The sequence below is a fragment of the Bactrocera neohumeralis genome, chromosome 2, assembly GCF_024586455.1.
Source record: "Bactrocera neohumeralis isolate Rockhampton chromosome 2, APGP_CSIRO_Bneo_wtdbg2-racon-allhic-juicebox.fasta_v2, whole genome shotgun sequence".
NCBI classification, from domain to species: Eukaryota; Metazoa; Arthropoda; class Insecta; order Diptera; family Tephritidae; genus Bactrocera; species Bactrocera neohumeralis.
Genome location: NC_065919.1, coordinates 20,140,983 through 20,167,208, shown reverse-complemented (window position 1 = coordinate 20,167,208; position 26,226 = coordinate 20,140,983). Strand labels below are relative to the sequence as shown.

Genomic DNA, 26,226 nt, shown 5'->3' with positions numbered 1-26,226 from the left:
TAAGCCACACCTTTCAAAGTGAATGACGTCCCACTGTTGTTTTTAATACCCATGACTAGGAAAGTTTGCACAATAATTACCGCGCATGCATTTGTAGTCACAGGCATCCAAGCTGTGTAGGATTTAGTCGAGTAAACGTTTTAAAGCTTCCTGCAGTCATAAAAATTCCCAAAAAAACGAAAAATCCACTAACTAAACCTTTGACAGCTGGCGTTAACCGTTAGTTGGCAGCGAAGTGTGCGCCGACTGCGACAAATACAGCTTAACTAATCCCACGTGCCTGCCTAGTTCGGCATTCAAGAGTTGTGCGCCGCAGATGGCTTCACGTCAGCGTTGCCAGACTGTGTAAAGTTTTATTATTGTGATGTTTAATTTTTTTTTGTTTTTTTCTAATAGAGAAGTGGAGACTTTTTCTTGATTAAATGTTGTAGCGATTCTGGTGTAGCTGCAATGATTGCAAAGCAACGGTTGATTTCTGAGAAGAAAGGTTAAATAATTGAGAAATATTTATAATTTTTTTTAAATAATTTTTTTTTTTGTAAAAATGTGAAGCAATTTCGATTTAGCTTTATTACTGAATTCCAAAATAATTTGTGATAAATAGAAATATCGAAACTTATCGAGAGAAAAAGTTGTATATTTAAAAAACAAAGTTTTGTTATAAAAACCGTTTGAAAGTTAAATCGATTTTTTTGCTATTTTATTGTTTAAATATTATGAAAGAATATAATATTTAAATTTTTTTATGTAATATAACAAAAGAAGATAAACATTAGAATTATATTAAAATTTAAAAATCTTTAAAAAATAAATATAATTTTCAACGATATGGCAACTCTTGCAATAACGTTTTTTATGTTTTAAAAATACTGATTTCAATATTGCAATTACTCAAGTTACATTGTGCATTTTTACGATATGGCAACACCTTGTGATGCCATATAATATTTACTATTTACCATTTTTTACGCAATATAACAAAATAATATATAGCTTTGAATGATGTCGAAATTTACAACAAAAATATCATTATAAAATTTAAAAATTTCTTAAAAATAAATATAATTCTTAACGATATGGCAACTCTTGCTACATTTTTTTTAATGTTTTAAAAATACTGATTTAAATAACACCTTGTGATACTTACTCAAGTTTTATTGTGCATTTTTTATAATATGGCAACATCATTTCATAACAACAATAACAATAAAATTTTTTTATAATAAAGGAGAGTTATTAATCAAAATACGACAACTCGAATATGCTTTTTTCACATATTTTTTGAAATTCCACTTGAATTTTAGATTAAAAAAAAAAATTAACTTTTTACCGTTATAACAGCATTTTTTTAATATCTGCACTTTTCGAGATTTTTCTTCAAAGTATTACAGAAATTGATTGTAATAATTTGTATTTAAAAATAACTCATCCGCAAACTGCAATATGGCAGCTCCATCATATATGGTATGCATACGTACATGCATTACTACATGCATAATTCCACGTTACTCACTATTTAAACGTCTCACAGCCACATCATTAGCTACATAAATGAACACTTTATATATTCACATGTTCCATTAATTATTCTAAGCCACAGCGAGCATAATTAACGCGTTTTCCCTCAAGTCTGCTTTTCTGTTTGTCAAAATCACATACTCGTTATGTGTGCGTATGTGTGTGTGTTTGTTTCGCAAACATTGCTCACCTGTTAGCAAATAAGAGCAATTTATAAATATCAAGCCATAAAGCTTTTGTACGATTAATTTATGCCAACACGAGTTTGCTCATGGCACATTTAGCTACACGAGCGGCGCAATCAATAGGCCACTTTATTGGCAGCTTGAAGGGCAGGGCGGGCCAGTGCACGAGGGCAGGTAGTGTGAGTTTTATACGAGTTAGAAATGGAAATAAGCTGAATGCCTGTATTATTGGTTGATTGCGTGCAATACAAACATACATACATTGCTAAGTGAGTGTGATGAGTCAGTTAGTCAATCAGTTAGGTGATTGTGAGCTGTGCTCACATTTGCTGAATAAGTGAATTCAAGTGAGTGAAAATGCGCAAAAATGCGTGATTTGCTAATGATTTGTGCAAATATATGTAATTATATAATATTATTTAATGAAAATGTTACGTTATTATAGGTTTAGAATTTTAAGCGAAAATTAATTATTTTGTTTGAAATTTGGATTTTTTAACTTAATTAAATTTTTCTCTCTATAAGTTCTAATTTTTTAAATTTTAATTAATAGATTATTTATTTTTTTAATAAATTTTTTGTTTTAATTTTTATTTCTATTCAATTTTTTATTAATACGTTATTTAATTTTTTAGCAATCCTGCAAAAATGTCTTAAAAATATTAATTTTTTTTTTTAATTTTCATTTTAAAAATTTAATAAATTTTTGAATTTTAAAAATATTCATATATGATTATATTTAATGAAAATTTTACGTTATTATATTTTTAAAATTTTAAACGATTATTAATTAACATATATTAACACTTCATAAGTGGTATATTAAATAATTTTATAACAATTTCAAAAGTTTAGAAATTAATTATTGTTAAAAAAATATTTTTTTTGTTATTAATACATTATTTAATTTTTGTTAGGAGTTAAATTAAGAAATATTTAAAAAAAATAATTATTTTTATTTTTAATGTGATTGAAAATTTTTTAAATTTTGAAAATTTTTTAAATTTTCAATTTGATATGAAAAATTTTAAAAATGTTTGAATTTTTAATCTTATCATATATTTTTTTTTAATTTTATATGATTTTTAATATTTTTTTTACAAATTTTTATTTTTTTTAAATTTTATTACAAATTTTTTATATACTTTTTTTATTTAAAAATTATTATATGTTAAATTTATCATGAAAAAACTAAAATTTTCTTATAATATATTATCTCACTAAGTCTGAACTAATTATTTCAATTTGTCATTAACTCTTACAAATAAAATTTTAAATATTTATATTTTATATCAAACATATTATTTCTTAATTTACACTGTATTTTATCTAATTCAAATCAAAAAACTTTTTTAAATAATTTTTTTTTTTGGTAAAATTTGGAAAAAAATGTATAATATTTTTTAAAGTTGTTATACATTTTAACAAAAAAAAAATAATAATCAACAATTCATTATTTAACTTTTTTTTAATTTTTTATGTAAGACATAGTCACTTAAATTTTCCATTTTTATAAAATTAAATTTAAAAAATATTAAAAGTGTATTAATATTACAAATCTAAATTGATTTTTTTTTTTTTTTTTTTTTTTTTTTTTGCGGGCGAGGGGGTGGAAAATGCCTTCCGCATCGTCGGTGCTATCGTCACAGCAGCGGTATGTGCCACTTGCAGGTCACTAAAAACCCCCCCCCTCTAAGGAACCGTCGCCCACCCTGGGACCGCGTTTGCATTACTTCAGGGTGGCGTTCCATTTTTCTCATTGAGAGATTTACATCTGCGCACCTGCGTCCAGGTCCCGCTTTTTGCTGCATAGCAAGAGTGCAGCGAATTTCTTGATGATGCCCCAGTTTTCTTCACTTTCCAACATAACGCTGACTAAATTGTCCGCGTTTATTGGGCCAACCAGGTCCTCTACAGCGGTGCGTTCTCCTTGCCAGCGCGCACATTCGAAGAATGTATGTTCAGCGTCGTCTTCTGTCGCGTCGTTGTATAGGCATGACGGCTCTTCGACTTTTCCCATTCTGTGGAGGTACTTTTTGAAGTACCCGTGACCGGATAACAGCTGGGTTGTGTAGAAATCTACCTCTCCGAATTTTCGGCCTGTCCATGAGTCTAGATCTTTTATAAGCCTGGCCGTCCATCTGCCGCGACTTTCGGTGTCCCATCTTAAATACGATTCATCTGGCATTTCTAGTTTTAATATAGCGTCATAGCTAATGTTCCATAAGTCTGGTCCGAGGATGGATCCTTGTGCTGCTCCTGACGTGACCGCTATCTGTATATCTAAATTGATTATTAGAATGTGTTAAAAATTTTATCAAAAAAATTAATTATAATTTAAATTCATGTAAAATATTATATATAACTATTCTTAGTTATGAATTCATTATTTATTATTATTTTTTAAATATTTTTTGATATAATCCATAGCCACTTCCATTTTTTATAAATTTTGTTAAAAAAATATTTTTTTTGTAGTAAAATAACAAATTTTTTTTTAATAATTTTTTAGTATATTTTAGCTCTTTTTAGTAAAAAATATTTTTTTTTTAATTTATGTGCAAATACTGAATCTTCATTGCTTAATTTTATAATAAAAAAATCTTGAAATTATTGTTTTTAAAAATCAAATTTGTTTAGAATTAATTTTATTGACAATTTTTTTTTATTATAGATACCATACTTTTAACATTTTTTAGCAAAAATAATTTTTTAATGATTTCGGAATCCTTAATTATTAAAAATTCTTGTATTCATCATTTTTTAATGTATTTTGAAACTTTTTAGTATTTTTTTTTTAATTTTTGTACAAATACTGAATCTTCAATGTTTATTTTTATTAGAAAAAAAAATATTTAAAGTTATTGTTTTTAAAAGTCAGATTTGTTTAAAATTTATTTTATTTAGTTTTTTTTTGTAATATGCTTTTAATCTTTTTTTTTTAAATTATTTATTTTTATTTTGTGTTCCAATACTTAAGTTTCTATGTTTTATTTAAAATATTTTATTTCATTAATTTTACCAAAATAGTTTATTCGTGCAATAAATATGTAAATTTTAAGTATACATTATTTTAAATTTTAAGTTTTTTCTTATCTTTTTTAATTGTTTCGAAATATTTTTTTTTTGAAATAAGACTGATTTTAATAACTTCTTCTCTAACATAAATCATAACTTCAAAAATATTAACATTAGCATTAATCGCACAAATTACTCCGCATAAAAGCGATTTTAGCTTAATTTTCAATAATTAGGAATGACAAATGATGTTTTGAAAAAACGTAAGCTTGCACACTTTTACACATGCATACATGCATACATGCACATGTACATACATGCTTTCCCGTCTGTTGCGTGAGCAGCAGCAAAGTAAGCAAAACAATTATAAACACCGCACATACATACACACACAGATTGCTGTAAAAGTAACTTACACATGTGCAGTAACGTGGAAAGCAAAGTCTCTGAAATGAGCGAGGGTAAATGTGTATGTATGTATACATATGTATATTTAGATAGAAAGGGAAAAGCCACAAAGTCAATAAGCAACAATGAAATCAACTGTGTTCAACTTCGTGCATTGCAACGGGGAATTGCATAAGGTCAGCTGTGCTCCATGCCAACATCAACAAGTATAATTCCAAAACAAAAACAACAAAGCTGACGCTGCAACTGCGACAAGCATTGTACAGCAGTCAGCAGATATTGCACAGTGTGCAAAAAGAGTCTAAATGGGAAAAAGTGGAAATTCCGTTAATATATAAATGTATGCATGTAAAAGTTAGGTTAGACAAGGTTCTGTACCTAATTTTAAATAAAAAAACTCTCGACTTAAAATTAAATTCACAAACTTTTAATTTTTTCGGTATCATGGTCCCAAGCTGCTTAATAGGAAGGGCTTAGGAAGAAAAAAAATCAGAAAAAGTTTCAAACTTAAAAGTTAGTTCCCTTTTTAATATTTTATAGATTTCCGTTAACCGATTAATTAGTCAGAGAGTCTATGCGTCACTTACTTTTAACTTTTTTTTTTTTGTAATTCTAACTAGCACTAACTGGAAGCGCAAAAACCACTTGCACATGCCTCGAACATAGGTCTACTGATAATCACCTGCCCTGTCTGTATATAGTTCATTGTAGGCTTTCATAACGAGGCCACTTGACTTGAGCTGACCTGTCGTGCGGCTTGGCAATGTGCAAACGAAAATGCCGCAACAGCAAATGTAACTGAAAATAAGTGTGCACAGTTAGTTACATACACATGAGATAAGATATATGATGCATATATAAATATTTATAAATTACAAAACCTTGTGTGGTGTTGGCTTAAAAGAAAATGCATGGAAATGTTTGCGCTCTCAATTTGTTGCGTCGATTTGGGTCAGCTGTCTACTTGAAAAATAAAATAAATATCAGAGAAGCAAGAAAAAAAACAAAAACATTTTTCGGAAAACTTTCAGTTATACATACTTTAAGTTATTTATACCTTAGGTTTACTTTAGCTTATACTTTAAGTTATTTATACTTAAAGTTATACATACGTTAGGTTATACTTTAACTTATACAGGTAGATCACTGAGTAACACGGAATCCAACAGCTGGCCAGAGCTGATATACTTTCCTCAATCAACCGATTGATAGACTTCAGCTAATACAATCTAAAAACAACTGAATAGCTCATATTGCTGTCAATCTGAGTTGTCTAATTCCAAATCTCTCTCACTCATGGTTCCAAATGAAGTTAAATCTTGGCTCAAGCTTTCTTATCTTTGAATTTATTCGCCCCAAAACGGTTATTTGTTTTGATTTTTGACATTTTTTGAGTAGTTAACTATATATTCGAGTCGTTTCAGTAGTGTGAAATACGACGTTTGATGAACTCAAAGAACTACTAGAACTGTATCGAAAGGAGTTCTGTCTGGTCAATGTTTTCCCCAAAGTTCGGTCTTCGTGATATAAGGAATTCTCATTCCGAAGTCTCCTTTAGTCACACAAACCGATTTGAATCATTATCACCGACTAAGGTACTGAATTATGTCAAGAATTTTCACAAATTAATCACCACCAAAAAAATTTGAAAAGCACGAGATCTTGTCTATATAAAGTTACTGACTTTGGTGGCTTTCATCTATCGTAAAGTCGGGAAAGTAGCAAAAAAAATGCTCAAACTATGATGTGTAAGACTTTTTCGCTACTCAGCTGAACCCACTTATAATTTGCTATCTCTTTTCGACACAAACTTTGTCTAAATTTGTTAGGTTGATATCAGTAAAAGAAGGAGAGTATTTCTTGCATATTTTGATGGACAACAGCAAAGTTTTTGAGCTTATTGTTGTTTCGTTCCTTTCCTTTCCTTTCCTTTCCTTTCCTTTCCTTTCCTTTCCTTTCCTTTCCTTTCCTTTCCTTTCCTTTCTTTTCCTTTCCTTTCCTTTCCTTTCCTTTCTTTTCTTTTCTTTTCCTTTCCTTTCCTTTCCTTTCCTTTCCTTTCCTTTCCTTTCCTTTCCTTTCCTTTCCTTTCCTTTCCTTTCCTTTCCTTTCCTTTCCTTCCGTCATCTTTCCTGTTCTTGTCTCCTTTTCCTTTGTTTTCCTCTCACAAGCAGCTATAAGTAATCTGGAGCTAATTTTAGGACGTTGGTACATTCAAGAAACACAGTTAATTATTTCTGTTCTTCAGCTGGACTGTAGGTCCTGCAAGTTCTTTGTACTCGCGTTTTATTCTTAATTGGTCGCAGTTTTTGCGACTATATCATCATACATATTTATGTGGGTATGAGATTCATTTAAATCCAGTACTGTTTCTGTATAACTTCGACCGCTTTTTGGAAAATTCACTCAGAGCTATCAAGTTTTGTCTCAAACGATCATAAGGTGGTTAGTCGCTCACCCAGTGACGTTCACTTAACACAAAGTGCTGGCCACTTCAGTCCGGTCAACGTGTTTATAATTCAACGGACGCATGTTTAAGTGACCTCATTCACCAGTCACAAAGGCGAACTCGTTAACTGACATGCAAACACAGCGACTGCACATAAACTCTGCACCCAGATCTATATTTGTGCTACGAGTATAAACTTGACAGCAACGAGAACAATGAATCATTTGAGTGGGTCAACCGCTTTTTACCGCTACTCACGCGCTATATACATATAAGCACATGCTACATATTTATTTATACAACTGCTGGCTGGCCAACCCATAAGCCACACTGCGCGCTTCCTCATTGCATTCAACGCTGCTCAACTGACCGTACTGCATTCATTGCCGTGGCTTCTGGTGTGGTCACGTTTTCGACGCGTATACTGCCTTCAGCCGGTAAGCGCATGAGACTGACACATTTTTATTGCTTATTTACTCACACTGACGTTGCTTTTCTTATTTGCGAACGGGTGTGTGTACATTCTGAGCTGTTGTTGTTGTTGTAGTTGTTGCGCATACCGAAGTGCGCCACCGTCTGCTTCCGATTATCAACAGCAATATTGCTAATTAAATGCAACGCTGCGTAGCATCGCACGTAACTGTAAGATTTAACGCTGTGCTGTGACCCATTTTCCGGAATTAACTCGTGTGCCGTGGCGCATGTACGTATACTATATATAGATAAACATATACATAAACATATATGTACATATATACAACAGGCGTTTGTGTGTTTTAATTGTGGCTGCGTGAAATGCTGGGCGTTGGTTGACAACACGTGATCCACAATGCCAATTACCATTGCTTTTATTACAATTCGGTTTTTTTTAGCAATAAAATTTCCATTAATTTTATGAGCGTTTTGATTAAAATTTGCGTAATTCAATTTATTATTGAAGTTATTTGTTTAGTGATTTTATGGTAATTTTTCTATTAGGCTTTTATGTACATATGTATGTATATATTGTGATTATACTCTCGCAACAAAGTTGCTAAGGAGAGTATTATAGTTTTGTTCACATAACGGTTGTTTGTAACTCCTAAAACTAAAAGAGTCAGATATAGGGTTATATACACCAAAGTGATCAGGGTGACGAGTAGAGTTGAAATCCGGATGTCTGTCTGTCCGTCCGTCCGTGCAAGCGGTAACTTGAGTAAAAATTGAGATATCATGATGAAACTTGGTACACGAATTTCTTGGCTCCATAAGAAGGTTAAGTTCGAAGATGGGCAAAATCGGCCAACTGCCACGCCCACAAAATGGCGGAAACCGAAAACCTATAAATTGTCATAACTAAGCCATAAATAAAGATATTAAAGTAAAATTTGGCACAAAGGATCGCATTAGGAAGGGGCATATTTGGACGTAATTTTTTTGGAAAAGTAGGCGTGGCCCCGCCCCCTACTAAGTTTTTTATACATATCTCGGAAACTACTATAGCTATGTTAACCAAACTCTACAAAGTCGTTTCCTTCAGGCATCTCCATATACAGTTCAAAAATGGAAGAAATCGGATAATAACCACGCCCACCTCCCATCCAAAGGTTATGTTGAAAATCACTAAAAGTGCGTTAACCGACTAACAAAAAACGTCAGAAACACTAAATTTTACGGAAGAAATGGCAGAAGGAAGCTGCACCCAGGCTTTTTTTAAAAATTGAAAATGGGCGTGGCGTCGCCCACTTATGGACCAAAAACCATATCTCAGGAACTGCTCCACCGACTTCAATGAAATTCGGTATATAATATTTTCTTAACACCCTGATGACATGTACGGAATATGGGTGAAATCGGTTCACAACCACGCCTTCTTCCAATATAACGCTATTTTGAATTCCATCTAATGCCTTCTCTGTATAATATATACATTAAGAAATGGAAATACAATTCAATACTCAAAGTACACAAATTGATCTAATCTAATTAATTTTACAGCAAAATAAAAAAATATATAAATTATTATCACTTTATCATGCGAGAGTATAAAATGTTCGGTGACTCCGGAACTTAGCCCTTCCTTACTTGTTTTTATATTTGTTTTGATATGATTCAATTTATCTAACAAATTTCTTTGTGATAAGCGGTCGAATATGCATACTTACCTACTATGGCAAAACTGAACTCATCACTACTAATAAACAAAAATCAACTTGTTTTTTCTGACATGAACAGAACAAAGTGTTGATTATATAAAAATTGCTACAAATGCAGAAAATAGCTACAGATTTCTTCTATCACCTATATTTTTTTTGCCGAGGATTTTATAAAAAAAAAAACAGCGATAGATATATTATTGTTATATTATTTTATTAACCAAAGAGTACCTTAAAATGTTACTGTCGATGTTTTCAGCGATAATTTGTTTTGGAGTATCCCTTAACAATGTCCAGCAGTAATCGGCAAGCAAACTGGCACTCCACTTGCCTTGGTATCGTTTCTCCATAGCAGAAATGACTTGGTAAACCCCTAAATTTTCGGGGAAAAAATCCAGATGGGAGTTCAGAAAGTGAATTTTAAGGCACATTTTGCAATCCATTTTTTTTAAAGGAAGTAGGTAGTTCAGTCACAAGATCTTTGTAATGGTCAGCTTTCTCATTTCCAAGAAAATGTTTAACAATGCTTTTAAAGGCACTCCAGGTTCGTATTACAGTTTCATTGAGCATTTCCTCAAATGTTTTATCTTTCATTAGTTCTCTTCTTTGCGGACTCACAAATATGCCCTCCTTAATTTTTGCTTCACTGACTCTTGGAATATTTTTTTTTTTCAAATATGTACAAGAACTCTCTTCCATTTCTGTCGATTGCCTTAACAAAATTCTTCATTAAACCCAATTTAATATGCAAAGGTGGTAGTAATATCTTTTTGGGATCAACTAGAGGTTCGCTGATGACGTTTTTGTTGAGGAGTGAATGCCTGACGTACTGGCCACTGCTTCCAAGAAGAAGGGCTATTACTTTTAGGCCTCCACATATTGCCCAACCATACTCTGATAATGGATGTGCTCTAAAAGAACTCTGCTATTCTTATATGTTTCCTTCATATGAACCGCACGAGCTAAGGGCACAGATGGTTATTTATTACCGTTATGAACCAATACCACCTTTAAACTAAGTTTAGAGGAATCAATGAATAGACGCCAATCACGTGGATCATGTTTCTGTCCAATTGAGTTAAAGAAAAGGTTAACTTCTGAACAGTATACTAGATCCCCTTCTGGACGAAAGCAATTTGTGAGGTCTTTCTGCATTTTTCTGCAAAAAGTAATATTTACAGCATTTTGGAGAAGGTTCCTACCTTTTAGTCTGGATGATAAAAGTTCGGACTGCGATTTGTGTGTGAACTAATTAAAACGACACCGTTGAACATCCTGGTAAATCTAATGAAGGGTCGGTTGTCATTTCCCTTGCGGTTTCTGTAAAATCCGTGGAAGGGCTAGTCGATTCTAATTCTTCATCGAGACTTCAAGATTCTGGTGCTTTTGGAATAGGAAGTTGTTCACTGATGGTAAATTACAGTACTAAGAATTTTCATGTCACAAATTATGTGTCTACCAGTATTATTTGTCTGCTGTTCGGTCGAAACCGTCGTTGTATTACTAGGTTTAAAGAGATTCAGTCTCGTTATAGCGCCTGACTCGGAAAACAGGTTCTACGGAACAGATCATTTGAACAGTACCCGGCCTGCCATAGCAAAACACATTTTCTTTTTCGTTTTTTATTCAACATAGTTCTTATTATAGCGATCCTCTAACTTTTCGGTATCCTTTCTGTAGCAGGATTTGTCATTTGCTTGAAAATAAGGCGAGCTTTCTTTTGTGATCTGAGAACAGGAAATAGTCGGTGAGGGCCAGATCTGGAGAATACGTTGGATGCGAAAGAATTTCAAAGTCCAATTCATGGATTTTTGCCATGATTTTCACTGACTTATGACACGATGCATTGTTTGGGCACTTTCATTATTTTTTCAAATGCGGCCGATTTCGTACTTCAAACGATCCAATAACGCTATGTGATAGTCGCTGTTGATGGTCCTTCCTTTTACAAGGTCAATACATATTATTCCATGCGCATTCCAAAATACAGACGCGATAACCTTGCCAGCAGACTGTTGCGTTGTTCCACGCTTTGGAGCGGTTCTCTCAGATGACTGTCGATTGGACTTCGGCGCGAAATGATGGAGCCATGTTCCATTCGTTGTTACATATCGATGTAAAAACTCTGGTGTATTTCGCTTGATCATCTACAAACACTGCTCTGAATCTTCAACTCCTCGTTGTTTTTGGTCAAAAGTGAGCTCGTGCGGCAAACACTTTGCACAGAGCTTTCTCATACCCAAATGTCGTGATTGATATGATGTACACGTTCAGTTGATATCTTTAGAGTGCCTGCTATCTCGAACAACTTTTCTATGTTGTCATCCGAAATTATTTTGTGGACTTTTTTGATGTTTTCGTGGATAATATTATCATAAATATTTTATAACAATTAACTGCTTTCAGAACTCATTACATCTTCTTCAACTAATAAGCTCCCTTACTATCTTGTACTTCCAGTGGCAGGCGGACGCACCTCATCCACACTGCGCATACGTGGCCCAAGCGACGACAGTGCAGCCGACAAATCCTACACAGAACCGTTACGCGGTGAACGGTTGCATATGGAGGACGAAGAGGATGAACACGAATTATCCGAGAACTTCGTCTCTTCATCCACCATGGGACCGGAATTGGTGCGCGCAATAATCGACGAACATATGGAGCTGGACAATGACACACTCGATGAAGAAGACTGCGAAGTACATTCCATAACAAGTGGGGCGCGCTATCACAATGACATTGCCGCCACCACCAGCAACAGCAATAACAACAATCATGGCAGCCAAGCACGACAAATGTTGCATTGCACCGTTAAAACAGTATTCCCAGCACCAGCGCTGAGCGACAAACAATTGCTGGCAACACACACAACGAATTTGAGCGCCAACAACTGCAACAACAACAGTCACAAGCGTCTTTACGGCAGCGATGAAGAGGACACCGACTCCGACACATATTCCAGCATGTGTGAGATCAAGAAAACCGAAGGTCTGCTATCGATAGCGTTGAAGACGATCAAATTGGTGAAACGAAATCAATTGTTGCAACGACGTCTGGCGCAGCTGCAGGTCGAGACATCGGAGTTCATACAATCGGTAATGGCAAATCCGGAGAATCGACACATTCGCGGTAATATGAATTCGCCGGCAACAACAATATCGTCAACACCGTCATCACCTTCAATGCCTTCGCCGTCAACCGAATCACCGCTAACACCGTTACAATCGCCAACAACAACAACAACAATGCAGCAGAGTCAAAACGCGGCGGAGGCCTAAAATGTTGTCTGCACTGGAGATAGCCTAAGCGTAGTTTTATTGTAGCGAGCAGCATGTTGCTGACGCTTGGCCACATGTTGCACACACACTAAAATGTTGCGAAGCACAATTCAACCAACATTTACACATATACTTATGCATAGGTATGCACACACACATACGCATATATACAAGTACATCATTTGAGTGCTTTGCTTTTGCGCGGCGTGTTTTTGTTTTTGGTTTTTCTTTTGTTGGCAGCCAATCAAGCTGCTTGCATTGCATACTTGCAGGCGTACCTCAATTCTATTTCAAAATGTGATAAATCAGCAAAAACAATGCAAGCACACCACAGCGCAGCCGCATTTTATAAATTCTATATAAAGAAATCAAATCATATACACGCATAGACATACACATAGACATACATAATATGTTAATATATAATATAAAAAGTAATTAATGTATATAAAATAGTTATAAATATGCTACAGCTATATAGTATACACACATACATAAGTATATATGATGGAATATTAACAAAGCAAAGTTAAAGAAAAACCAACAACAACAACGGCAACAAAAATAATACAAAAAATATTTAAACACAGTAAAACTACTCATTTTCTAGCATTAAAGTATGTAACTAGTCACAACATACATACATAGCATACAAGAAGAGGGAGGGGTGCGCGAAAGGCTGCGGTAGAGCTGCAGGCGACCAAATATTGTTGGCAGCACACTCAGCATACAAACATATTTAGCAAAACTGTTAGCATTGTAGTGATCTCAGACGAAAGTTTTTCTCCGCCTTTAAAGCAAAAATGAAAAACTGAAAAAACTCACAAAAAAAAAAAAAAAAATTAAAAATTTCTCTAACAATCATTCAAAGCGCTATAACACATTAGTTGGCCACATTACTCCCGTTACGCATTGAAATTAAACTTTGAATAATAAAATTTTCAAAGTTTTTAAATATTTAAAAAATCTAAAAAATATTAGTGAATTTTGAAAACAAACACTGCTCACACAAAGAGCACATTTTCTGCTTACATCATTATATAAACATATGTATGTATATTTTAATGCATTTTCGCCTTAATATTAATGCTTTTTGTACGAGAAACCTTTGCTGCTCCTAAAAATATGCCAAATATTCGTAAGCTTAGTAACGTAGCGTCTAGCTTGGCTTCTAGCTTTGTTCCAAATCAATTGCGTTTTTTTGTTATTGTTGCTTTTCATGCAAACAGGCTTTTGTAGCACTGAACAACTATAGTATTTTAACTGGTTATTGTATATGTATGTAGCGCGTAATAAATTCGTATTTATAATTTCTATATGGAAAATGTACTGATTGATAACTAAAAGTTTAACATTTTATTGAGCGTAGTGAATAAAATGTGAGCATAGTTCGTAAATGGTAGTGAGACGTTGAGAACTTAATATAGGAAATGCTAAATAATAGCCTCAGCAAGTAAGAAATGTAATGTTTACCAGATCGGCGAAAAAAATACAATTTAACAATAAAAATATCTTATAAATAATATTTATTTTGAAATTTTTATATTTGTTATATTAAATTTATGGCGACGCTCAAAGCTAAAAATTAAAAATATTTTTTCAAAAAAAAAAATAAATAAATAAATCAAAATAAAAAATATTATTTTAATATTGTCTAAAAAGTATAAAAATTAGAACAAAAAATCGAAAATTTTTTCAAAATAAAAATAAAAATTTAATATCAGCAAATTTTATAAAATATACATATATATATCTATCAAACAAAACATAAATTAAATTTTATTTGTATGAGAAACTAAAAAAATTTACTAAATCAGCCAAATGTATGAGAAAATGTGGTTCTTGAAATGTCTTATGCCAAAATTAAAATATGGAAAGTTTTAGATTTCTGGAAATAAAAGAAATAATTATTTTAGTAATTCTAATATTTTCGCCGCCAATAGTTAATAAAAAATTAATATTAGTTTTTGTTTTAAAAATTGAGAAAAATTTGTTTTGTTACAATTTGTTAGCATATAAATTTAATGCTCAATAAATTATAATTTTGTTAATTAAAATTAAAATTTTTTTTTAAGTTAAAAAAGATTTTATTTTTGATAACAAATTGTCATTGAAATTACAAATAATTAGTTAATAATTTGAGCATTAATAAAATTTTTGTGGAAAAAATTAATTAAAAATAATTATAAAATAAATTTTAATAATTTATTAAAAATATATATTTTTGTCGAAAATTAATTAACACTAAATTAAATTTTAATATTTTATATTAATTTTTAGTTATTTGCTGCAAATAATTTTTTATTGATAATTTTATTTTCTTGAAATAATTTTTATAATTTATTTAAATTTTTATTATTTTAATTTTTTACCATTTGAAATTTTAGTTTTCTTGAATATTTTTGTTTTTAGATATTTTTTTTCAATTTTCTTGGAATTATTTAATAATTTTTTACTAATTATTTAAATTTTCTTGGAATTATTAAGAATTTTATATAATCTTTTTTTAGTTTTGTAATTTTAGATATTTTTTTTAGTTTTCTTGGAATTATTTAATAATTTTTTACTAATTATTTAAATTTTCTTGAACATATTTAATAATTTTTTACTAATTTTTTCAATATTCTTGGAATTATTAATAATTTTATATAATTTTTTTTTAGTTTTCTTAAAATTATTTATATAAAGAATTGAATTAAATTGTTGGCATTTAATTTGAAGTTAAAAATAAACAATTTTTTTAGTTACAATTTTGCAGATAATAAAATCACTAATCATATTGTAAATTGTTATAAACTTAGTTTTTATTTTGAGCGGACTAAATTTAACTTTTTTGCAAATGAAAAAAATTAATTTAATTTTTGAAATTCTTATAAAGCGTTTTTGCAATTAGCAATTTTTATTTGCCAGAAAATTAAAATTTAATAAAGTAATATTCAAATTTAAATTTTAATTAAATTAGCAATTTTTATTTGTCTTAACATTAAAAGTTATAGTAATAAAGTAAATTTAAAATATTTATTCTTAAATTTTTATTATTTTTTTTTGTCATTCAAAATTTGTATTTGTTTGAAAATTAGCGAAATTAAATTTCAAATTTAAATTAAATAATTAATAATAAATTATTTTTTTTGTTCCATTCAAAATTTTTTTGAAAACTAAAAATTAATGAAATAAAATTCAAATTTAAATTAAATATTCAAATTAAATTAATTTTTTTTGATATTAAATTATTTTAAATTTTTTTTGAAAATGAAAGATTAAGAAAATAGAACTAAAATTTTGATTAAACATTTAATATTAAATAAATTTGACAATAGAATTTTACTATTCGATTAATTTAATTAATTAAAATGATTAATATTTCAAAGAAAATAATTACATTCATAAAAATAATATTTAAAAAACTACAAAATATGCTTCAAATTAAAAAAAACCCGTCATTATTATATTTTTAACGAATAAGTTAATTTTTAAACAAAATAAAATTGAAAATATATTAAAATTTATTTATAAGTTTTTTGATTATCCGTTTAGTGCAAAATGTGAGTATTTAAAATATTTTAAGTTAAACTTATATGTTAAAAAACACACACACACAAAATCAATTTTTTTAAATATTATAAACGTATTAAAATAATATAAATAGTATATATTTAATTTCATTAAGAAAAGAAATATTAAAAAAAAATATTACATAACAAATACACAGCTTTTTGGACTTATTTAGTTAAGTGCTATACATACATATGTATGTTTATGTATGTGCTAAGTTTTATTCATTTAAATTAATTAATTTTTCTGAAAAAAAAACTGTATGAGAAATTTAAGATTGATTGTGTATTAAGGCTAAAGCTAGAAGAAAAAACTAAGCACTGTACAAAATAATGATTTCGACTTATAAAACACCTCATTATAATAATCACATATGATTTACATCGTGTAATTATAAGTTTATTTAAAAAAGCCAAAAAAAAAACAACAAAAACTGTTTGTCAAAATTTAAGAAATAATTATAACACAGAACTGAGTTGCACACTTATTTAAAATTGAACTTTTAAAATTAAAATTGAAAATGATTCACTACAATAATTTGCTATGACATGATTTTTCAAACCACAAAAGAAGTTTTTGTAAAACTTTTAAAAGAATCATATCTTAGTTAATTTTTCTTTAATATGGAATGGTTTCAAAAAAAAATTCTTAAATATAAGTATAAAATATAAAGAAAAATATTTTTGTTTTGTTTTTCGAGGAAATTAAGAAATTGATTAATTATTGTAATATTAACCTCACTGAGCTTATATAAACACTAAGTTTAATAAGTAATTAAGTACACATAAATTTTAGAAATTATTACTTTTTCTTGTTCTAAAATATTTGTTTTAAGTATTACTTTTAGGCTTGAAAATTATTTACTTTTGTTTAATAAAATTGTATTTTGAAAAAAAAAAACTATCTTGGCATTTAATGTTAGTTTTTGAAGACGAGCACGCTCTTTGGGTAACTTTTTTAAATTGAATTTTTTCTAATTTAAACTTTTTTTAATTTAATTTTATTAATTATTTTTGTTTATAATATATATTTTTATTTAATTTTTTTATAACAAATATTTTTATAATTTTTTTTAAGTAAATTTCTTTAAATTTATTTTATTAAAATTTTTGTTCCTTAAATTTTTTTTATTTTCTTTTTTTAAATAATTTTTATAATTAGTTTGTTCAAATTTCATTGTTTTTAATTTAAACCTTCAAATCTAATCTTATTAATTAAATTTTTTAAATTTTTATTTTTTAATTAAGTAATTTTCAATTACGTGTTTTTATTACATTTTTTAACAAAATTTTTTTATGTTTTTTTTAAATATTTTTTTTTTAAATAGACTCTTTTATATTTTAATTTAAAAATTTTTAATTTAATTTTTTTTATAATATATTTTTCTGTTAATAACTTTTTTTTATAACTGTTTTTATTTACTTTACCATAAAATATATTTTTTTACTTAATTTAATAAAAAACATTTTTAATTGAATATTTTTGTTATTTAATTTTTTAAAACTTCTTGGCTTTGATTGAGTGTTTTTTTAATTACTTTTTTTAACCTTTCGTTTTAAATTGATTTTTTTATAATAATTTTTTTTTAATTGAATTATTTTATAATTTTATTTTTCAAAATGATTTTTGCTTTATTTAACTTTTTATTAAAATTTTTTTATACAATATTTATTTTATTAATTTTTTTTAAATTAGTTTTTCCAATTTAATTGTTTTTAATTTAGTTTTTTAAATTTAATTTTATTAATTTGATTTTTAATATTTAATTTTTTTTATATCTTTTTTTTAATTTAAAAGAAAATATTTTGTTTAATTTAAAATTTCAATTCGCTAAAAAAACTATTTCTAATTTTTTAGTTTTTATTTTATAATAATACTCTAATTTTGCCACCGACTTTGTAGTATCCAGAACAAAACGTTGAAGAGCAGCTTGACGAGCTGAGCCGATGTAGCCATGTCGATCTGTCTATCCGTCTGTCTGTATGTACGCTAACTGGGTCCCTCAGTTTTTGGAATATCAGTCAGAAGTTTTCCAAATGTCCTTTTCTTCCCACTAATCGCCGAAATCGGATCACTGTAGTTGGATGTTGGATTCAAGTACTTGTAAGAAAAACCGTTTCTTTGAAGAGAAATCATCACGAAATTTGGCATGAGTTATTGCCTTAGGCAACGATGTAATCCTAGAAGCACTTGCTCAGATCGGATACCACAGCATATGACTGTCATACAATCTTAATGATCGAAATTAAATTCTTGTATGGACAACTTTTTTATTTTGGCAAGATAATTCCTCCGAATTTGGTATGGATTATTATCCAAGGCAAAGCTACAATCTCCGAACAAATTTTTCAGACTAGACCTCTGTAGGATAAAGTTGTTATACAAACTGGCCGATTAACGATATAGTCTCCGAACAAATTGTTCAGTTCGGCTAAAGCCAGCATACAACCTGACCAATAAAATTCAAGTTCTTGCTTGGAATATTTTGAAATAAATAAACTTAAAAAGTAATTAACTATACATAAATTTTAAGTAATTATTACTTTTTCTTTTAATTTAACTTTTTTTAATTACATTTTTTAAATAATTTATTTAAAAGAAAATTTGTTTAATACATAATTAATTTTTTAAATTTAATTTTTTATAATAATTTTTGCTTTTATTCATTTTTTTTTTAATTAAATGTTTTTAATTGAATTTTTTTGGTGGATTTTTTTAAATTTTTTTTATATTTTCTTTTCTTAATTAAGTGATTTTCAATTAATTTTCCTTATTTAATAAGTGATAATTAAGCTAAATTATTAAATTTCTCAAGAAGATTTCCTTTTTTAATTACATTTTTTAATTACATTTTTCAAATTAATTTTATTCAAAAGAGAAATTATTTAATTTTTATAATAATTTTTTTTACTCGTTTTCGCTAATTTAATTGTTTTTAATTAAATGTTTAATTTAATTTTATTGGCACATTTTTTAAATTTTTTTTATAATCCTATTTTTATTTTATTAATAATTTTCTTTTAAATTTTGTTATAATTGTATTTTTTTAATTAAGTGGTTTTCGATTAATTTTTTTATTTAATAAGTAATAAACTAAATTATTAAATTTCGCAAGAAGATTTTCTTTTGATTTAACTTGTTTAATTAAATTTTTTAAAATTAATTTTAATTAAAAGAAAAATTATTTAATTTTTTTTTAAATATTTTTATAATATTTTTGTTTTTTAGTTTTTTCTAATTTAATTGTTTTTAATTAATTTTTTAAATTTAATTTTATTAATAAATTTTTTTTAATTTTTCTTATAATTATTACTTTTCTTAATTAAATGTTTTTTTTTAATTACTTAATAAAGGATAAATAAACTAAATTATTAAGCAATTTCTCAAGATGAAGTTTTACGAGACCAAAGAACATGTATTTTTCAAAAATATATACATACATATGTATGCTTCGATCGAAACTAGGCGTCTGCTATAAGTAACATTTTTGAAACAACTATGTTAACATGCAAAACAGTCGTTTAATTTTGTTATTGCAAAACAAAAAAGTTACATAGATATATAAATTATATTGTAATTGGCATAAATATTAACTATTTGTACGTAATATTTTAAATTCGTTTTTCTTGTATACATCTTTTGATAAAATAACATATGTACATTAACTATATTCATATATATTTATATATACATATATATGTACTATTTATATTCGTATAATATAAAATAATTTTTATAAAATATTTCTTATAATAAAATGTATTTGTAATTGTCTTTTTTATAGCTGCAAGTGTTGGCAAGCAAGCGATGTTTGAAATGAGTGCGCCGAAAATGCTTTGTCAGAACTTTTTATTAACAAAAAAATATGAGAAATAAATATACACTTGTTCATATGTAAAATATACGAATGCATACATACAAACATATGTATGTATGTGTGCTAAAGCATATGCGCCATACATTTCAACTTTTACGAAAAGCAATTTCACAATAAAACGCTAAGAATAAAATACCAATTAATTAAGTTAATATATTCTGAATTACTATATACATATTATATACTTATACAGATATATATCGTATTGTAGGAGTTGTACGAAATAAGTTTCGAAATATAAATAAATATTTGAAAAAATAAACAATTTGGAGAGGCTTTCATAACTTAAAAGTTTGGGTATCAACTAAGGAGGTCTTCTGTAGTGTTTTCATTCCAATTTTTTTTGAGATTAAGGCAGATCATCAGAAGATACTAGAAGTTGTATACTACAACTAACCGCTATCTTCAATGCATCACAAGTGCTGCCCGTTTGTTTGAGAATCTGGTACAGTTTGTTCGATTCGCTGGAGAGTAATGCTTGGTGAATCGAAGACAGCTTTGGCTCTTATTATTCTTATGAACACCTTGCTGTCTAATTAATATGCTTGCAAATATCCCAGATGCTTATTGACAGTTAACCTTGAGGATATTCTGTATATTAAAAAAACATGCTCTATAATTCGAAAATTAGTATTATGGAAGGTAGATATTAATGGGTGACCCATTTCGATTGAACCTGAAAACTTCAAATTTAATGGGGAATGTTTATTATCATTCGAAAGAGCAGTCTTTGGTATTTATTTTTTGAAGCTTATCTCATCATCCATTGAATCCGCCTACGCGATGTTTTGCTCCAAGGCCTGAATCGAAGCGGGATTATCAATAGAATTTAGACATTACATATCTTCACAGGAAAAGGTCTAACGGTGTGATATCACAGGATCTTGGTAGCCAATCGATTGGTCCAAAACGTGAAATTGTCTGGGAAGTAGCACCGTCTTGTTAAAACCAAATGTCGCCAAGATCACTAGCTTCAATTTCAGGCATCAAATAGTCGGCTATCATAACGCGAAAACGTTCGCCATTGACGGTGACGTTCTCATTAGCATCATTTTTGAAGTAATATGGGCTGATGATTCCACCGGCCCGTTATTTTTTTGGATGAAATGGCAGCCCTGAAATGTCTTCAGATTGATCTTGGTCCCAAATACGGCAATTTCGCTTGTTTACATACCCATTAAGCCAGAAATGGGCCTTATCGTTGAAACAAAATTTGGCTCGATAACATAGGATCTTCTTGGAACTTTTTAGAGCGAAGCGATGTAGCTTGGGAAGGTCAAACGTCTTCAGTTCTGGAAAAAGTTATATTTTGTACGCTTTCAATTTAAGATCGCGACGAAAAATGTTGGAAACTTTAAGCTCACTGGAAGGTCAATTCCACCTGTACATAATATGAGCTCCCGATCACAGAAACATTTTCGGTAACGAATAAGGAGTGCAGGTTGCCAAGTCAGGAGCCTCTCTACACGATTCTGAGACGGAGACAAAACCGTACTTGCTACATGAAAATCTAAAACCAAATGCAAGATGACGAAACAGATATGGACAAAATAATACAAGGCAAGCATTAGGGGCTAATTAAATAAATCCAGAACAAGTAAATATAGACCTACAACTATCATAATGGGGCATTGGACATTTCAAGAATATGCATTAAAAATTGGAATGCCCCATAAAACGTCAAACAAATGCAAACTCGAAGAGAGTAAGGAGTGCCCAACTCTTATCACAATTCCGACGCAAATCTCTTGAAATCCTTCAAATACCAAAACTTGAATTACTATTTTCAAAAAGCACAATGGAGATAAATAGTTTTTCTGAGCGCATCAAATGGTTTGAACCCAATAATGAAATGTGACAGCAAGGTCTTACGAATAATGTATCAAAATGGTACATTGAGCACGAATGGGCTGCTCTCTTACCTACCTATCTACGAACCAGCCGTATAAGTTTTACGAGTATGGTATACCGAACATGGCTATTGGATGTAAGGATGATTATAAACTCTAACTTAACGTCGTTAAGCTGAATTTCTATAAATATTGATTTTTACATTTACTCAAGGTCGGACTATCATATAATAATTCTCATAACAATTTTATAATTTTTGAATCTTTTTTGAGTCACTTTGGCATTTGGGAACATAGTTCTACATTTTTTTTTTCACTAGAATCCTTGAATCATTCTTAATACCCCAGTCTGAACGGTTTGCGATTATGAAAATCTGTAACACTGTTCTCGTATTAAAGGTTTCTTTGGAATAATAGAACTACAAAAAGTTCACAATAAAAAATATTGTCATATGTGATGTTAATGTTAAATTCTATCTTGATAACAACTTAGCATATTTAGCCTTAGATACTTGCAAATGCTTTAAAAGTGGGCGCACCAATAAAGTGTGGGTCGAAGAGCCCCAGTGATGTTAATAATGCGGGTTTTTGAGAGTATATTAAGTGGGAGAGAAGATCGAAATTTGCTTATACTTATTCATATATAAAAGGTCTGTCGCAAAAGAAACAGGGCAGTTAAAAAAAACAACAAAAAATTAATATTTTTCAAAAGTTATATTTTTCTATTCAAAGTAGTTTCCTTGTGCTTCGATACAGCGTTTAGCCCGGTCAATCAGCATTTCATAGCTCTTGAGAATATCGGTCGTCACCTTTTGGATAGCTGAAATGTCCTGAAAACTAAAAGAAGTCAAAAGGGTAAAAATAATATGCCAGATCAGGTGATCAGGGCGAGTGATTAATGGTTAATATGGATTTTGTCAAAAATCAGTGACAAGCGTCGACCGATGACACAGCGCATTATCGTGCAACAGGCGCCAGGACCCTGCCTCACGGTATTGTGGTTGGTCGAACACGACGAATGCGTGATAAAAGATGCTTCATAACGCCAAGGTAAGACACAGCATTAATCGTTTGGCCAGGTGGGACGAACTCTCGGTGTACAATACCCTCGGAATCGTAAAAACAAATCAGCATTTTCTTTATTTTTGAAGATGGGAAACGACCGACTGCCTGATCGCCCACAGAAACCTTCTTGGAATCCGAAACCCTATGAACATTGTACGGGATAGGCACTAAGCCATAAACTTTTTTAATCGTTTGAAATGTTTCAGTAAATGTTTTCCCAAGAAACAAAATTTAATATTTGCTTTTTTTGGAAAATGCATTTTACGACCGCCCCTACCAAAAGTCCTGTTTGTTTTGTTCGATAACATCTATTGTAGTTACTCTACAGATTGTCTTTTTTTCAGAAATGTCAACAAAGATCAAACTTTTTATATCGTATAATAACCACGCCCACCAAAAACAGTTATATTTCAAAATTCTGTTTCTTTGCGGTTAGACCGACTAACAAAAAAAAGGCACTAAATTTTACATTTAAGTATAAAAATAAAAACCCTTTGAAATCAGGACTTTTTTTATAAAATTCGAATATTTCATGGGCGTATTATAAAAGGTAATCAATTTATGGACCAAGAACCACTTTCAAAACATTTATTATTATATGGAAATTATGTATCGAAGATTGTATTATCTATTAAATTAAATTTTTTAAATTTTTCTGTGATTGGGTTAATACTCAATCTGAAATAAAAGTAAATTATTTCAATATTATGCCTTCTCTAAAGAAAAATACCTATAAAATCATTGTAACAAATGATGATAAGGAAAAATTTTACACAAAAGGTATTTTAAAAATCCATCAGTAATAATTGAGCAAATTTTTTCACTTTGTACAGAGCATATCAAGTTTTACCATGCGAAGTTTAAAATGTTCCCAGAAGAAAACCCGGATAGCCTATAGCCCATAAACTTGTTCGGTATCGATTTGAGAATTTTAAACGCTTTTTTTTGCCTTTGGAAGCTGAAATTTGTTGAAGCGCCGATATGTCCTTTCATGGGCATACAGAAGCATACAAACTGAAATCGGAATCACTATTATGCCAGATCAATTGATGAGTTACATTCACGAAATCTAATATGGATAATTTTCAAAAAATGGCGCAGTCTCCGAAGCGTAGTGCACCGATGACACGGCGTCATTATCGCCATACAAACTGAACGATCAGCGACCTTTTTTGTTTTTGTCGAAGGACATTATAACTGACGGTGCGGTAACTTTTAGCGAATGAATTGGTTCAATTTACAAGCCTGTAAATCATTTAATCAAAACACAGACTCTTCTCCTTAGCACTTATTTACAAGCCGTTAAAACAAAAGTATTCCTTAAAGGAATTTATTTATCAAAATTTGTGTATACATACTATATCTATAGTTTTCAAATATTAACATACATTCACTTAACGCTTATTAAGTATGTACAAATATATATGACATTGCAATTTTCTAAATATCTCAAATAAAAAAAAACAAGAGAAAAACAATTAATGCGATTTGTTTTGCTCCAATTCGCGTATTTGGTACGCAATCGCTTGGAATTTACGCAGGTAACAGTAAAATGTTCATACTCATGACAACAACATTACCACGAGACGCTTTATAAACAAAACAGAAAAGCATATTTACATTTATTTATACACAAGTAAATATTTGCTGCAAATTACAACAACAAAACGCATTAAAATGGCTTACAATGTCTGACTCTTTGGCGCAGAAGCAAACAAATCGACCACCCACCTGGCATTGACCATCAGCGTACAAATTGCGCATAATTCACCGTATGTCAGTTGCGTGTTTTTGTTGTCGGTGGCATGTTGGTGCCTCTAATTTAAAAGTACCTGCGTGGAATGTCGTTTAAATATGTACATAATTACACATGTTGTTGTTAATTCATGTTCGTGATAGTTGCTGCGTTTGTGAATGAAATCATTGAGTCCATAAACCGGTGGAACTTAAGTGATTTAATGGTTTAATAAGCAAAAAATTACTGCAAATTATTTGTTTGGCTATGAGAAATATGAAATACGCTTTTACATAGAAAAAACAACAACAAATGGCTACAAAATTAGGCGATAAGCAATGGAGCAATAAAAATTCAACTCTCATAACACATAATATTGACCTTCTGTGAATATATAGTATAGCGTAATAATTAAAAAGGACTTGAAATACAACATCATTTTTATAATATTTCTTTGAATATAGTGATTTCCAAGATCGACTTCGCTCTACCTATCTTCGGCAACTGTCCGGTTTCTACAATGAAAATACTCTGCTCCCCTTACCATGTGGCCATGCGCAGAAGCATTAGAGCATTTCCAACAACACCACTAAAAAATCTATTTGCTGAAACTGGCCTGCCAACTACAATAGACAGGACTGTCGACTGCACCAGACGTTTACTACCAAAGCTTCTGTTCACGACCAACACTATTCTCGCCAAAGACGTCCACAATGCTCTCTCGAGGAAACGGAAACCTAAGTGTTGTCAGCCATCGCGCGATGCGTTAACTTCGCCAGGCAACTTGAGTTACCTTCCTATAAATGTTCTCTTGGACCTGAAACTCGTCCACAATGGATGATAAAAATTCTTCCTTTGTAAGACCCTGCATCTGCCCGAGACAAGACCTCCGAAAAAAAAAGGGAACTCTTCCTTCGGGGAAACAAAACTCCCGTTAGGTTGGGAACTTTATATACACCCGAGGCTCAAAAAAAGAAAAGAACATTCGCAGCAAAAAAAAGGGGAGATTCGAAAGGCACTTTTTCCCCAAATGTTCTTATTTAAGGGGAAATCTCGCTTTTGAAAGTTTCTTTCTAAAATTCAACAGGGGGAAATATATTTAGAACCAAAAAATCTTGCATCGAAACCATAGAACGCCGGAAAATACACAAAA

General features: G+C 29.9%; 1 protein-coding gene across 2 annotated transcripts in view; it reads left to right on the top strand.

Annotated features, from left to right (window-relative positions):
• The window catches only part of LOC126751743 (uncharacterized), a 52,437-nt gene extending 37,921 nt beyond the window's left edge, over nucleotides 1-14,516 (top strand). For both annotated transcript variants that reach the window (XM_050462251.1, XM_050462252.1), the window contains exon 3: nucleotides 12,171-14,516. In XM_050462251.1, coding sequence (XP_050318208.1) covers nucleotides 12,171-12,991 — 821 coding nt within the window. In that variant the 3' untranslated portion in view covers nucleotides 12,992-14,516. The remainder of the gene's footprint in view (nucleotides 1-12,170) is intronic.
• The last annotated feature ends 11,710 nt before the right edge of the window (nucleotides 14,517-26,226 follow it).